Genomic DNA, 15,748 nt, shown 5'->3' with positions numbered 1-15,748 from the left:
GGGGATAATACAAGAAAAAATGGCTAAAAGTTACAAAACAAATAGTGCAAAAAGATTTCAAATCGTGACTCGAGATCACTTTCTTTTAGACTGATTTATCCAGAAATAGTGTGCAAAGATCTTGGACAAATATCCTTTAAGATAATTTGAAGGGTGTTTTCCTTTAACTCTTGTATAAAGTTAGACAAATCTAGAACTATGATGTGCTTTTGCAGAGAACTCTCATAGTATGAAAATAATCTTTTGTAGCAAATCATCCCTACTAGACCTTTATAGAGTTGAGATTAAAAATGATCAAGAGTTGCAACCTTTCATCACTAATTGGTGACTTTCCTTGAATTGTGTTAGTCAAAATGTTTTTCAATATCAATGCAAGTGTTCAAAACAGTTTTTGGATGTTTAGACACCATCTAGATGGTAATTAACTATCAAAAATATGAACAGATGCCAAATAATAAACTTGGACAACTTTTAACCATTACAGGAGCCGGACAATGATGGGTCCTATGTTGGATTCGAAGTCGAGCGCTTGACATCACAAACTTGTCTAACTTTCAAGATTTAGAATATGTCGAATTCTATGTTAAGTTCTAAGACGGCACCCGACATGCAGATGGTCAAATTTTGAAAAATATCTAACGATTACTACGTTTTGACTAATCAGGTTCATCAGGTATTCCTTTGCAAGATTTTCTAAGCTTTTGTGTCCCATTTCCTTTACAAAAACATCACTAATCCGTAACCATATTAACTTCCAAAGAGGAATATCTTAATGTTCCAAGAACATTCCAAAATACAGAAAACATGATTTTAAATAATCTGGCAAATGCATATAACTCAATTCCAAAACAACCTTGCACTGCATTTTTGGATCATCAATCCAAAATACAGAAAACATGGTTTTAAATAATCTGGCAAATGCTTATAACTCAAGTCCAAAACAACCTTGCACTGCATTTTTGGATCATCAAAAATATGTGTGCTCATACTTTATGCAATTTGCTCCCACCAATCTTCTGTTCTGTATGCTCTTTCAAGGACACCAGCTATTGCAACAATTGCCTGGGGTAGTCTTCTACAACTTCTAGAGTTTGGCATTCCAACTTCTAAAAGTTCATCTGGACAGTCTTGTTCATGAAATATCCTGCTCTGTAATAAATTCCAACTTTCACTCTCAGAGAACTGACGAAGATGATGAGGCTTGCTATCAGGTTTAGCTTTTAGAGCTACATCAACGAGATAGTTATCAAAATCCTACTTCCATTTCTTCATTGCCTAATGATCTGCCCAAGTGATCCCCAGCCCCAGTTTTCCACATATCATCCATAACTATGAGGTACGTTTTCTGCTTCAGTATTTGATACAACATTAACTCCAAATCTGCATTAGCCATTTGAAGAATACCAGCTGAAGAAATAGAGACGTAGCTTAAAATCTCAAGCAATAAATCTCTTTTATTGTATACTTGTGATAAATGACACCAGGCACGAACATGGAAGCAATATGAAACTTTAGGATCAGTGAACACTTTCTTGGCCATAGTTGTCTTCCGGATTCTTGGCATGCCAACTATAGCAACTAAATCTCTCTGCAAGGATCCCCTTGTGAGTCTATCAAGTATTGCATCTTCTTGATCATGGAGCTGCACCCAACTTCATTAATATGTTGTTGGGAAAGGGGTACCAATACAGACACACAATATCAGAGTTAACCTAAGACAAATTTTTCTTTCCTCAAGTACCAGTTAAAAATAGGAATAAACCAAATCACCAAGTAATAACACCAATAGTGATAATAAAATGCAAGGAAAAATAAAAGGCACAGGACACCAAGATTTTTACGTGAAAAACCCAAATTGGGAAAAATCACAGGACGTAGTCTAGTCAAAAATATCTCCACTATGATAATAATGGGAATACACAGGTCTATTCGAAATATTTGGATGACAATAATAGCACCAATATCAACCAAGCAAATCTGCTACAAAATCACCCCCCAAAACTACAACTGTCAAAGAAGTGGGTTTGGAAAGGTGTTACCAAACGAAGAGCAAATCCGAAATCTGAATCGGTAGATAAGTAGAGCCTGACGAGAGGATCGCGTGGGTAAAATTTCGTCTCAATCGGGTTCCGAATCACCCTTCAATCAAGACTTTGAAGTTTCTTTCTCACTAGCTCTTTCTCTCTCTTCGTATTTCTCTCAAAGTGGCAGCTGTCTCCTTTTTCTCTCGCACGAGGACTGAAGGAAATTGAGTATTGCTACCTGCGGCTGCTGCTTGCTTTCTATTTAAACTTGAAAAACCCTCAAGTGTTGTATAAGTGGGTTGGCCCATAAATGGGCTGGCCCACACCCAACAATCTCCCCCTCCAGCTCATTTGGGAGGTTCCACCAAACCTGCTTCTTGTCTGCAGAATAAGAGTTTCTCCTTAGGCAATGACTTGGTAAATATGTCAGCACCATTATCATCTGTATGCACCTTTTCAAGCGTCAACAACTTGGAATCCAATACTTCCCGAATCCAATGATACCTCACATCAATGTGTTTGGATCGAGAGTGAAATGTAGAATTCTTACACAAATGAATAGCACTCTGACTGTCACAATAAAGACTATACTTCTCTTGTTTCATACCCAACTCCTGAAGGAATTTTTGCAACCAAAGAGTCTCCTTGCATGCTTCAGTAGTTGCAATGCACTCTGCCTCCGTACTAGAAAGAGCGATACACTTCTGTAACTTGCTTTGCCATGACACTGCTCCCCCTGCAAAAATCATCAAGTACCCAGATATGGACTTCTTATTATCAAGATCACCTGCCATGTCTGCATTAATGTATCTATCTAGCATAGTTTTACCATTGCCGAAACATAGACACAATCTAGGAGTTCCCTTGAGATACCTGAGAATCCATTTGACAGCATTCCAATGCTCCTTACCAGGATTAGAGAAATACCGACTGACTACTCCAACTGCGTGAGCAATATCTGGTTTGGTGCAAATCATAGCATACATCAAGCTACCAACAGCCGAAGCATAAGGAACCTTCTTCATGTCTTCTTTATCTTTCTCACTTGTAGGACACTGTTTGATATTCAGTTTAAAGTGACCTGCAAGTGGAGTTGAAACTTCCTTAGCCTTGCTCATGTTAAACCTGTTGAGTACTTTCGCAATGTATTTTTCTTGAGATAACCAGAGCTTCCCATTTTGCCTGTCACATGAGATTTTCATCCCCAGTATCTGTCTAGCCGAACCCAAATCCTTCATTGCAAAGGATTTACTTAACTCATTTTTCAACCTGTCAATCTTCACAGTATCACGACCAACAATCAACATATCATCAACATATAGCAAGAGAATAACAAAATCACCATCTGAAAAAATTTTCACATAAACACAGTGATCAGATGTAGTCCTGTGGTACTCATGATCTATCATGAAGGAGTCAAACTTCTTATACCACTGTCTCGGTGCCTGTATCAAACCATACAAACTCTTTTTGAGACGGCATACAAGATTTTCCTTGCCACTTTCTTTGAACCTCTCTGGTTGCTCCATGTAGATCTTCTCTTCCAAGTCGCCATACAGGAAGGATGTCTTCACATCAAGTTGCTCGATCTCCAAATTCAAACTGGCTGCAATACGAAGAACAACTCGAATTGATGACATTTTTACTACAGGAGAAAAAATTTCTTCAAAGTCTATGCCCTTCTTTTGGGTAAATCTCTTCATAACCAATCTTGCTTTGTACTTTGGTTGTGAGCTGTGCTCCTGAATCTTCAACCTGTAAACCCATTTGTTCTTCAGAACTCTCTTATCCTTAGGCAGTTTTACTAAGTCATAAGTATGATTCTCATGCAGGGACACCATCTCCTCTTGCATGGCTCGCAACCAGTCTTCTTTGTTCTCATGCTCTAAAGCCTCACTGTAAGACTCTGGCTCTCCTTCAGAACTCTCTTATCCTTAGGCAGTTTTACTAAGTCATAAGTATGATTCTCATGCAGGGACACCATCTCCTCTTGCATGGCTCGCAACCAGTCTTCTTTGTTCTCATGCTCTAAAGCCTCACTGTAAGACTCTGGCTCTCCTTCATCTGTCAATAACACATATTCATGAGAATTATATCTGCTAGAGGGTCTCTTCTCTCGGTAGATCTCCTAAGCTCATCTTGTGGTGGTAGTGGTGGAGTAGGTGGTGCCTCATGCTCAGGTTTATTAGCAATAGGATTATCATCATCATTAACATCTTCTCTCTGCTCTGTCTCAGCTTCCCTTTGATTAAAATCAACAGGTACTGGAATTGGATCTGGATCTTAATTTGAGCTAGCAGAAATGTCAGCTGAAGATTTTGAATTATCACCTTTATCAATGTCTTCAATGGTTTGATCTTCAAAGAAGACAACATCTCTACTCCTGATCGCCTTCTTCTCAATAGGATCATACAATCTATAACCAAAATCTTCATGTCCATAACCCAAGAAGATACACTGCTTTGATTTTACATCAAGTTTTGACCTTTCATCTTTAGGAATATGAACAAATGCCCGACAACCAAAAACTCTCAAGTGTTTAAAGGACACATCTTTTCCCGTCTATACCCTCTCTGGGATATCACCATCTAGAGGAACTGATGGGGAAAGATTGATCAAATCGACTGCAGTCCTCATTGCCTCACCCCAAAAGGATTTTGGTAGTTTAGCATTAGAGAGCATACATCTGACCCGCTCAGTGATGGATCTGTTCATCCTCTCTGCTACTCCATTTTCTTGAGGAGTTTTGGGCACAGTCTTCTCCAATCTGATCCCACGGGACTTGCAATAAATTTCAAATGGTCCTCTGTACTCACCACCATTATCAGCACGTACACACTTTAACTGTTTACCAATTTCTCTTTCAACTTTGCTATGAAAATCCTTAAATACCTCCAAAACCTGATCTTTGGATTTCAAAACAAAACACCAAACCTTTCTAGCAAAGTCATCAATAAAAGTTACAAAATAAACAGCACCACCAAGAGACTTATTTTTCATATAACAAACATCAGTGTGAACCAATTCTAAAGCATTCAATTTCCTAGATGGAGGAAAATTTTTGAATGCAACTCTGTGTTGTTTCCCATAAATGCAGTCAACACAAAGTTTAAGTGCATTACCTCTAACTTCAAATAGGAGCTGTTTGCGAACAAGTGTCTGAATCCCCTTTTTACCCATGTGTCCAAGTCGCCTATGCCAAAGGTCAATCGAGGAGTCACGAACTACATTCACTTCTCCCTTCCTCAACTTGGTTTGCATCACGTAGAGGGTACTATGTTTCTTTCCTCTGGCAACAACGAGATTTCCTTTGCTGAGTTTCCATTTGCCTCCACCTTGCGAGCTATAGTAGCCTTCATCGTCAAGTTTTCCTGTAGAAATAAGGTTATGTCGAATATCAGGAAGATGTCGAACATTTCTCAATATCAGCTGGCACCCGGTATCTGTGTCCAAGTATATGTCTCCCATGCCAATAATTTTGCATGAGACCTCATTTCACATCCTAACACATCCGAAATCTCCTTCAGTGTAGGTTGAGAAGAAATGCCTGTGAGGAGTAACATGATAGGATGCACCTGAATAAACTACCTAATCAATGTCATAATGAATAATATTCACCTGACCATTATCACAGAACACAAACATATCATCATGATCTGCCACAACTGCTGTAATCTCTTCATCACCTTTTTCGTTCGCCTTACCCTTTTTCTCAGATTGTTCCCGTTTTAGGATTCTGCATTCTTTCATATAATGTCCATTCTTTTTACAATAATAGCATGCAACATTTTTCGTGACTCAGACCTGCCTCTGGATTTGTCATTCCTGTTGTGGGGTCCTCTACTTTTGCTTCTCCCTCTTCTTTCTTTCTTTTCTGTCACCAGGGTCTGAGACTCATAGATAATTTCTTGTTCCTTCCTTCTGAACTCTTCATTCATCACGGCTTCTTTTGCAATAGCCATAGTCAGCACACCATTCGGAGCTGAATTACTGATGGAGACCACCATGGTTTCCCAACTATCCGGTAGTGAACTGAATAATAATAAAGCCTGCACTTCATCATCCAGATTCAAATTTAATGTAGTTACCTGATTTATCAATCCCTGAAAATTACTCAGGTGTTCAGTCATATCTTCCCCATCCTTATATCTCATCTGAGTAATCTGTTTTAGACAACTAGCTTTGTTCAAACCGGTCTTCCTTTCATACATACTCTCAAGCTTTTTCCATAATATATCAGCTCTGGTGTCATTAGCAAAATGTTGAAAAATACTTTGACCAATCCATTTTCTAATATTACGAACAGTTTTCCTGTGCATATTAGCTCATTTTTCATCACTCATATCACTTGGTTTACCTTTATCCCCCAGAATAGGTTCAAACAAATCTCTACAATACAAGTAGTCTTCCATTCTATGCTTCCAAATTGAATAATTAGTGGCATTCAATTTTATCATGCAACCACTATCCGAATCATCCATTTTTAACCAGTACAAATGAGCAGCCTAACCTGACTGCTCTGATACCACCTGTTGGAAAAGGGGTACCAATACAGACACACAATATCAGAGTTAGTCCAGGACAAATTTCTCTTTCCCCAAGTACCAGTTAAAAATAGGAATAAACCAAATTACCAAGTAATAACACCAATAGTGATAATAAAATGCAAGGAAAAATAAAAGGCACAAGACACCAAGATTTTTACGTGAAAAATTCAAATTGGGAAAAACCACGGGACGTAGTCCAGTCAAAAATATCTCTACTATGATAATAATGGAAATACACAGGTCTATTCGAAATATTCGGATGATAATAATAGCACCAATATCAACCAAGCAAATCTGCTATAAAATCACCCCCCAAAACTACAACTGTCAAAGAAGTGGGTTTGGAAAGGTGTTACCAAACGAAAAGCAAATCCGAAATCTGAATCGGTAGATAAGTAGAGCCTGACGAGAGGATCGCGTGGGTAAAATTTCGTCTCAATCGGGTTCCGAATCACCCTTCAATCAAGACTTTGAAGTTTATCTTTCACTAGCTCTTTCTCTCTCTTCGTATTTCTCTCAAAGTGGCGGCTGTCTCCTTTTTCTCTCGCCCGAGGACTGAAGGAAATTGAGAATTGCTACCTGCGGCTGCTGCTTGCTTTCTATTTAAACTTGAGAAACGTCTAGTGTTGTATAAGTGGGTTGGCTCACAAATGAGCTGGCCCACACCCAACAAATATGTAGGCTACCATCAAGCTTGGAAGCCTTGGAAACTTTGAGATCAGTGGCCTTCTCACATATTTCTCTGCTCTGAATCCTTAGAAGTTTGATTTCTTCTGCGATATAATAAAACCTTGAGAAATCATACCACATACTTCCAGCCACAATCAAGTCAATTACATATTCGACCTCATAAGCTAAATTTGTAATATGTGTACTGAGATCTTTGACTTCTTGGTTCTTAATGTCCTGCCAACATCCCTTAGGAAAGAACTAAAGAACTTTAGATCCCCTATTATTGTTTGAAACAGATGCTTTATAGGTGCAATTGATTTAGGATTATGCTTCAGCGTCTCTTTTTGCTTTCTCTATTCTAGAGAAAATCAATGAATCCTAGTGCATTATTTTTTGGAAAATTATGCCTTGGGAATTGGTGATAAATCTCATTGAGGTCTGCCTTCTTAAGCTTAATTTCATCAAGCAAATAAGAAAGCAAAAACTAACTTTGAAGACCATATCTTTTGTGATTATAATGTCAAGAATTGGGTTGTAAATAGATATTACCCCAATAGACACTGAAAAAATGCGTGTGAAGATTAATTTGTCCTTCTCTGTGTTCTCCTTTAGCTGATGTGTGACTAGAGTTGTGAAGAATCTTAAATCTTCATGAAGGGCTCTGATGCGATCTGTCTCAAGGTGCAGTGAACTTGCATTAATACGAAGCAATGCCACAATTGATGACTCCGCCTTGAAAAGCAAAATCTTCAAAATCAACATAAAAAACACATCACTTGCCCTGGATTTTGTTACTTCCCTGTCATGGAGAGAGTGAGAGATATTACTGGATTGTTAACCTCCTCAAGAAATTGAAATCTCGGTTGATCACCTTATTTTTTGCTCACACCTTGTGGCAGAGCTTTAAAATATTCACAAGAAACTCACCTTCTCATCAAGGTCCCTATATTTGTCAATCTCAAGGATGAGGTCAGCACCACCATTTAATTGCTCCATAAGGAAAACATCCACCCTTATTCGCAAGCAATTTCATAAGCACAAGGTCAGTATCCATTTCTCAGTCCAACATGCACTTCAAAACTCCCTCTAGGAGGATAGTTAATTTAATATCGGGCAAGACACTCTTAACATCCTCTTCAGACAATTGTCTTTTATTAATGGTGACAATGGACACTAAGAATATTAGCTCCCTGTAAAGAACGTCTAGCTTTGTCCCACCAAGCAGATACTTGACAAAGCCAGATACCAGAAATGCGTATCTTGTGCAATAGGTATCGCTCCTTACAGTTTTGAGGAACTGCAGGTTCACGTCTAGAAACTCTGGAGCAGTTAGATCTACCTTCTGCTGCAAATCAGAAATGATCGCAGAAACCTTTGTTGCCATGTTGGAATCGATTTCTTCTCTGAACCAACACAAACAACACTTATGCGCTGTCTGGATTGCAACATCTCCAACACAAATGAAGAGATCTTCCATTCTTGATTCTATTTCGGCAAATAACAGTACAAATCCTCAGTGAAACATAAGAATCTTGACAACTGATCCTTTAAGGCTTCAAATTGTGCCGTCGGAGGATAAACTCTGGCAAGTTTCTAGTCAAAACCTGCAGATTGTCTTCCATTCTTGACTCTATTTCGGGCAAATAACAGTACAAATCCTCAATGAAACATAAGAATCTTGACAACCGATCCTTTAAGGTTTCAAATTGTGCCGTCAGAGGATAAACTTTAGCAAGTTTTTTAGTCAAAACCTGTAGATTGTTGGATATAGATGTCACAAACATCTCCCATTGACCCACTTTGTGTAACGGAGAGATTGACTGAGTGAATGGCTTGACAGATAGTGATCATGATCATAAGCTTCTCTGATTTCTGACTTGAGAACCTTGATTTTCTCCAGGGAGCTAGAAACTAAGGCAATCAACTTAAAAGGGACATAATAGAACATATTCTTCTTCAAATGCTCTCTCTAGATCCTTTCCAATATCTTGCATTGCAACTTTGATTATCAAGTCAAAAGACTCCAAATCCTGCGTTACCTTAGTGGCATCAGTCCTCATGGTAACATGCCTCACAAAAGTAGCAAGAAATCTGAACTCCACTTCAAAGCTATTGATCTTTGTGATCAGTGAGTAGTGAACCCGAGGTAATAGCTGCACTAATGGTTTCAAACAAAAGAATTGTTTTGCTTTCGTTAAAGCTCCCACTTTCCTGTTCTTCCAGAATTTTCTTCTATGATGTTCAAGTTGCACCTTTAGACGATTCAGGTAAGTTTCAACAACAGAGATATGCGGATCGCTGAAACCTATCATCGAGGCTAGCCAACTTTTGTTGCTGCTTGGAAGTTCTTAAAAATGATCTTTCACTGACCCTCAAGTTTCAAAATTGCAGAATATAACTGACAGCGATGATGGAACTCTTGGACTTAGTTTTCAACGGGACAGGGGGCGTTACAGTGGTAGCAACTTTCATTTGTGCAAGCAATTTCGGGAGGGATAAACAAATGCCACAATGCCACACCAGATTTGATGAAAAGTCTTCTCTAAAGGAAAAATCGGCCACCAAAAGGTTAAACGAGTTGATACGTGTTATTTTTGGCATATATACTATTTCTTGTGTTATTTTTTGCCTATGTACTATTTCTTGTTCTCAATCGACCATCATCGACACGTAATTTCAGAGTTACAATCAAAGCGCTTTTCCCCCGGGTAGTTTGAACTTATTTTTTGTATTTTTTCTTTTGCAAGACAACTCATGATATATGTCCAATATTAGTTTTAATTATAATACACATCCTTGTTGCATGGTCTCATTTTCCTTGAAAATTTTAAGGGGGAATACTATGCTGTGAACATGTTTTGTTTGTTCAACCATCAATACTGTGCATCATACATGAGCTTCTGTTCTCGTTGATAGGAGAGATATGTTTGAAGATTCAGGTTATGCGACATCTCTTTGCTACGTAGCTTCAGAAGCTTACATTCAAATACAAGGCTAGCTCGCATAACAACAAGAAGAAAAAACATCCAGATTTTGGAACTCAATACAACATACGAAACGAGAATTAAACCTAACATGGAGTACAATTAACCCCTCCCCTCCCCCCACCCCCCAACCCCCCGGGGGGAACCCAAGAAATAAAACAAAAAAATTGCTGAAAGTTTAACCAAGGAGCAGCATTGTAATCACAAGATAAGAATTTTAACAAGGATACATAACCCAAGAAAATATAGCAGCAGCTTGATACTATGGCAAATAAGAAAGCAGAGAAAAATCTGATCCAGTCTCCTGATTACAACCCAAGAATCTCGAAAAGCATTATACATAGACAGGATGGACATTCAATTGCAACAAAATATCCCAAGCCGAAATGATTGAAGCTGCTCATTATCTTCCAAAAAGACGTGCCACAACTCCCATCTCTGTAGAGAGATTTTGACATTCCAGTTCAGACTCTTGTTTCATATAGCAACTGAAAGCAACATTGGCATTGTTTAGGAGTCTAGTAAGCAAAAGAACAAACAAAAACCCAAATTTTTTAAATGAAGCATAATAAAGAGTAGAAAAACCAAGGTTTCTTTCAATTTGTTGTCACATTGCAATTTGTCTTTACGTTCATCTACTCACTTCAAAGATGAACCCCCATATCTCCTACATAAGGTCCCTTTTTCTGGAAGCATGATTAAAGTACTCATGTAGAGTATTTAAAGTAATTGGAAACCTATAAGAGCATCCCGTTAAAAGCAAGGTGCTTACCATCATTGCTAAGCCATAGAACATATATACCTTGTATGCACAGAAGTGTGTGATTGCACAATTTCAAAAATCAGTAAATCCTTATTTGCTCAAGTACTCTTTGACTGTTTTTCTCATTTTTCCTATGAAAGTTGATTGATATGTCTATCTTAAATCTAATTATAAACAAAAACATGTATCGGCTTTAACTTCTATAGGGACTGATAAGCACTACTTATTCATGTGAAAATATCAATAACATGAAAATAATTGGTTGGAACTTCACAAAAAGTATTATGCTTCATGTACACCTTCATCTCCAGACTAGTAAAAAATGCAAAACAAAACTAGTGATAATAAGATATACTGTAACTAATATTCAGAAAGAAATATGCATCGGGTAAAGTGGCAACAAGGAAAGAGTAGGAAAAATAAGAAAAATAGCTATATCCCCTGCCAGTTTTCACCATGGACATATAAGTAGCAATAGGTAAACCAAATGAAGAACTGCAGCAGTAAAACCCAAGAAAATATACATAGTAGACAATGTCAGTAACCTTCCAATTCCTTGAAGCATTGTCAAGGAACTGTTAACTGATCAGTTGTAAGCAACAGCACTTTTTAGTTAAGCAAGCCTGGCTTCATTACATGAACACTAAATCAGTAAAAGAACAGTGATTAGCTTAAACAAAAAATTATAATACTAATAACAGTTGGCAAAGAACCAAAATTTCAAAAACAGTAAACCTCATGCAAAAGGAGGATAAACTATAGCAAACAGTCTCACACACACCATGAAAAGTACTCTGCAATACAATTTTTAACCTATCAGGCTAATGAAATTGAGAATTGAATCTTTCAAATCTGAAAGTTCAAAAGCCTTAATCAATAAACAGTAAATAGTCAGCATGGCATTTCATGTGCAAGAGTATCAGCCAAGGACACATAACTGATGGTAGGATATATTGTTGCCAATATTTAGAAAGAAATATCCATCCAGTGGCAAAAAGAAAAGACGAAAAAAATTAGCAAAAGAGCTAAATGCACTGCTAGTCTCGCCGTGGACATCTAGTAACTATACATAAAATTTCAAACCCATCAGGCTAATGAAATTGAGAATTCAAAAGACTTTTTAATTCTGAAAGTTCAAAAGCCCCAATCAGTGAAAAGTACATAGTCAGGATGGAATTTCATGTGCAAGAGTATCAATCAAGGATATCTACTTAAGCTGAAACATTATCCGGATAAGAATTCCAAAAAACGCTTGCTTAAAACTCTCTCTTTAAGGAGCTTCTAATATTTGGCAACACCGTTGCAGCAGAAACCAATTCAAACAAATATAGGCATCACCAACTGTCAACTAGCACAAATACAAGTCCCTTAAGCTCAGTAATATTCTTCGTTGCTGAAGCCACCCGCTTTACTGAGGGATGGAGCGTAACAAACCATTCAAGGAATGAGGGTAACTTTCGGTTACATCTATCCAGTGAGAGACAGACAGACAGACAGACAAAAGAAGAAAAGGCTCAACCGTTCAATCCATTCCTGAAATTTTGAGCTTCCGAATCGTGAAACAGTGGGCATGTAATCATACCATGATCAGTTCAATGTTGTCTCAGCTGACTAATTCTGTTTAAAATCGAACAATGAAAAGCCAAAAACTACTTCTGAAGATGATAATTCTTCTACAATTCTAAAATGGTTGAGAAGTCTACTAATACTAAACACATTGGGGTGGTATGCGTATTGCTCCACCATTATAGAGCACAGATGCAAATCCAGCTTCCCTCAGCCTCCTCACTCTGTATCCAGGCCAAACAAACCAATGATGGACCCTCAATAGAAAATAATATCATCATTATGACAGCGACATGAAAGCAATCAGATAGATAAAATATAAATCCCTCTTTGCCTTTTGCCTCCTACAGGAATAAGCCCCTAACCGTGCAAAAGAGCATATGGGCCTAGAAAGAGTGCAGAAACTCATTGTAAAAGATTATGAGCGACTATGTATCATCTTTGTTGCCTCAGTTCCGAAAAGGATACCCAGGAAAGCTGTAAGCACCAATTAAGCTATATTATTTTTGTTAACCTACTAGCAACATCACTAAGTTGCAAATATGTGTCCTACATTATAAACATTTCTTAAAAGGTTAGTGATGGTTAAAATTTACAATTAACATCACAGATTCAAATTTTATTTGGAAAAATTCTTAAAAGTTAACAGTTACTGTCAGACTGATGCGAAAAACTTTTGAATCTCTAGAGGTCAGTTGAAAGCCAGAGGCAAACAAGACTACTTGTGGCAGTTCTCGGGCAGTCTGAATGTGGAGATATCAAGGAAGTTCATTTTATTCTGAATTCTAGCAGTGCATATCCTGAATGTTTTGCTGCCATACTGGAAGATATTTGAAGCTCGATGTGCTCTTTTAGCTGATCATGGGTCCATAAGTGATAATGCAAGAGCAACTGTGTGTATCAAGTACCAGAGTGAGACTGAATCTGAGGAAAATGGTCAGTAAATGATGCGTTTTCATGATGCCCATTGTTACAAGGTCTTGATTTGGACACTAAAGCTTATAATGGAACTTGATCAAACATTACCTAGTGGAAGTACTAGATGTTCAATGAGTGGAAATGTTTAAGCCAGTGTATTCTACAATGATGAACTTCTTGTTCATCTAATTTATGGGCTTATAATTTCCCAAATATCTAAATTTCTAATAACAAGTATCTAAAATCTACTACACAGACAGGGATTTCTCTACCTGGAATGGGAAAGGTTTCTCCATCACCAATAATGTCCATAAAACATAAAGAACTATCACCATAATCTGCTATTTGTGCAATCAAAATAACTAGAGGAATGAAAAAATGAGGCCATACAAACCAAGCACAGATGCATTTCCAGCTTCCCTGATCCTCCTAACTTTGTTCTAAGCCAGGTCAACAAAAAAACATATGGACCCTCAATAGACAACATCATCATTCATGACACTATTAACTCGAAAGCAATCGAATCGATAGCAAGCTAGGGCAACCAGAACTGGAAATGTCTATAGTCCATAAGAGAAATACTGAAGCTTAAATTCACCCAATATGTATGATCTTTAGTGAAATTCACAGAAAAGAAAGAACCTTATAAATTCAAGAAACTCTCAACTAGTAGAAGAAATGAAGTATACAACAAAACTCACCACTGACATAAAGGCTATAAATTTGGTTCTACCAAGAAGCTTTCTTGATGCCCATCAAGGCACCCCTCGAAGCTAATTCGCGGAAGCAAATACGAGACATCCGAAATAGCCGATAGACGGCGCGTGGGCGACCAGTGAGAATACAACGATTTCGAATCCGGGTAAAGGAGCTGTTTCTGGGCAACTTGGCCAGCTTATAGCGGTGCTTCTCCTTCAGCTCATTCGGAAGTTCAGGATCTCTAACGAGGGCTTTGTAAAGCTTTCGCTTCACTTCGAATTTCTCAGCCATTAACCGGCGGTTGTGATCTTTCATACAGCGCTTCTCCTCCGCCAAAACACTGAAGTTCCTTGCCATTCCTATATGCTGGGAGAATGGAGAAGAAAATGCATCACCCGCCGTCATCATGGTTTTCTGTCTAGCCATCTCTTGGCAGAAAGCTGCTCCGATCAACATTTTCGTCGGCCGGCGTCCAGAGCAAATAGGTTCGGGTTCTCGCTTAGGCTGTGCGATGGGTTTAGGCTTCAATTAGGTTAATTAGCTTTGGGCCGTGCCTGGGCGTCAGTTGCCATGGGTCGAAGGTTGGCCGGCCATATGTCTACAATGTTAATGGAGTACTATTGGGCAGGAATGCTAATAGAGTCACTAATAGACCAACAAAATTATACTGTTAATCATCAAAAACTGAACCATAACAAATAGGGAAAAATACACTTTTTATCCCCAATATTTAAGGTGTTAACCAATTTCGTTCCTGAAGTTTCATTCCAAACATATTTCATCCTCATAGTTTTATAATTTTGACCAATATTATCCCTAAAGTTTATGTAGAACACATTTCATCCCCATAGTTTCATAATTTCTACCAATTGAGGACAATTAAATGATTGTTAACTAATTTTGGCATAATATCATCACACGTCCTATTAGTAATTGTATTATTAATACTTAATTTAGTTATTGATTAAATTACAGAAATAACAAGTGTTTTTGGATATGAGACTATCTTTTTGTTTTTTAAAACTATGATATGATGTATTTGAGATAAAATAAATAGATTGAAAGATAAATAGATGATTGAAAAACGTGTACATGATGCAACTGTTATTGCAAAATACACAGCAGCAAAACAAAATTTTGCAAATAAATGACAATCCAAACCATTCTTTCTTTCACATTAATATTTTTCTCTAATTAGTTGTAATGGAGTTGTTCGGCATTTTTTTTCCAATTGGTTATAGTGGGGTTGTTTGTCTTCCACGACTTCATTTTGTTTGTTTGATTGTGATTAAGAAGAGAGTAATGGTGGTTAAAAATTTCTTAGGTTTTTTTTGTACTAAAATGAGAAAGTGAATTAAGAAAAGATTTTTAACTTTTTTGTTGATTCAATATTTTTTTTTCACTAATGGGCATCCTATGGTCAAGTGACAATATTCTATTCAAAATCATTGACAATCCATCAATTGTCCTCAATTAGCCAAATCTATTAAACTTTGAGGATGAAATGTGTTCGTGTGAAACTTTAAAGATGAAATTAGTTAAAATTATAAAATTACAAGGATGAAATATATTTTG

General features: G+C 37.5%; 1 protein-coding gene and 1 long non-coding RNA gene across 2 annotated transcripts; both read right to left on the bottom strand.

Annotated features, from left to right (window-relative positions):
* Window positions 1-990: 990 nt before the first annotated feature.
* On the bottom strand, window positions 991-1,540 carry LOC140021202 (putative late blight resistance protein homolog R1A-3). The gene is made up of 2 exons (XM_072071967.1): window positions 1,276-1,540; window positions 991-1,226 (listed from the first exon to the last, which is right to left on the bottom strand). Exons 1-2 carry the CDS (start codon window positions 1,538-1,540, stop codon window positions 991-993), a joined length of 501 nt encoding a protein of 166 aa, XP_071928068.1.
* Window positions 1,541-10,404: 8,864 nt separating this feature from the next.
* Window positions 10,405-14,789, bottom strand: LOC113719622 (uncharacterized). The gene is made up of 2 exons (XR_003454939.2): window positions 14,176-14,789; window positions 10,405-10,715 (listed from the first exon to the last, which is right to left on the bottom strand). It is a non-coding gene; the product is annotated as an uncharacterized lncRNA (long non-coding RNA).
* Window positions 14,790-15,748: the final 959 nt, after the last annotated feature.

The sequence above is a fragment of the Coffea arabica genome, chromosome 11e (assembly GCF_036785885.1).
Source record: "Coffea arabica cultivar ET-39 chromosome 11e, Coffea Arabica ET-39 HiFi, whole genome shotgun sequence".
In the NCBI taxonomy this organism is placed as follows: domain Eukaryota; kingdom Viridiplantae; phylum Streptophyta; class Magnoliopsida; order Gentianales; family Rubiaceae; genus Coffea; species Coffea arabica.
Note: the sequence above shows the minus strand (reverse complement) of the source record. Positions and strands in the feature narration are given on the sequence as shown.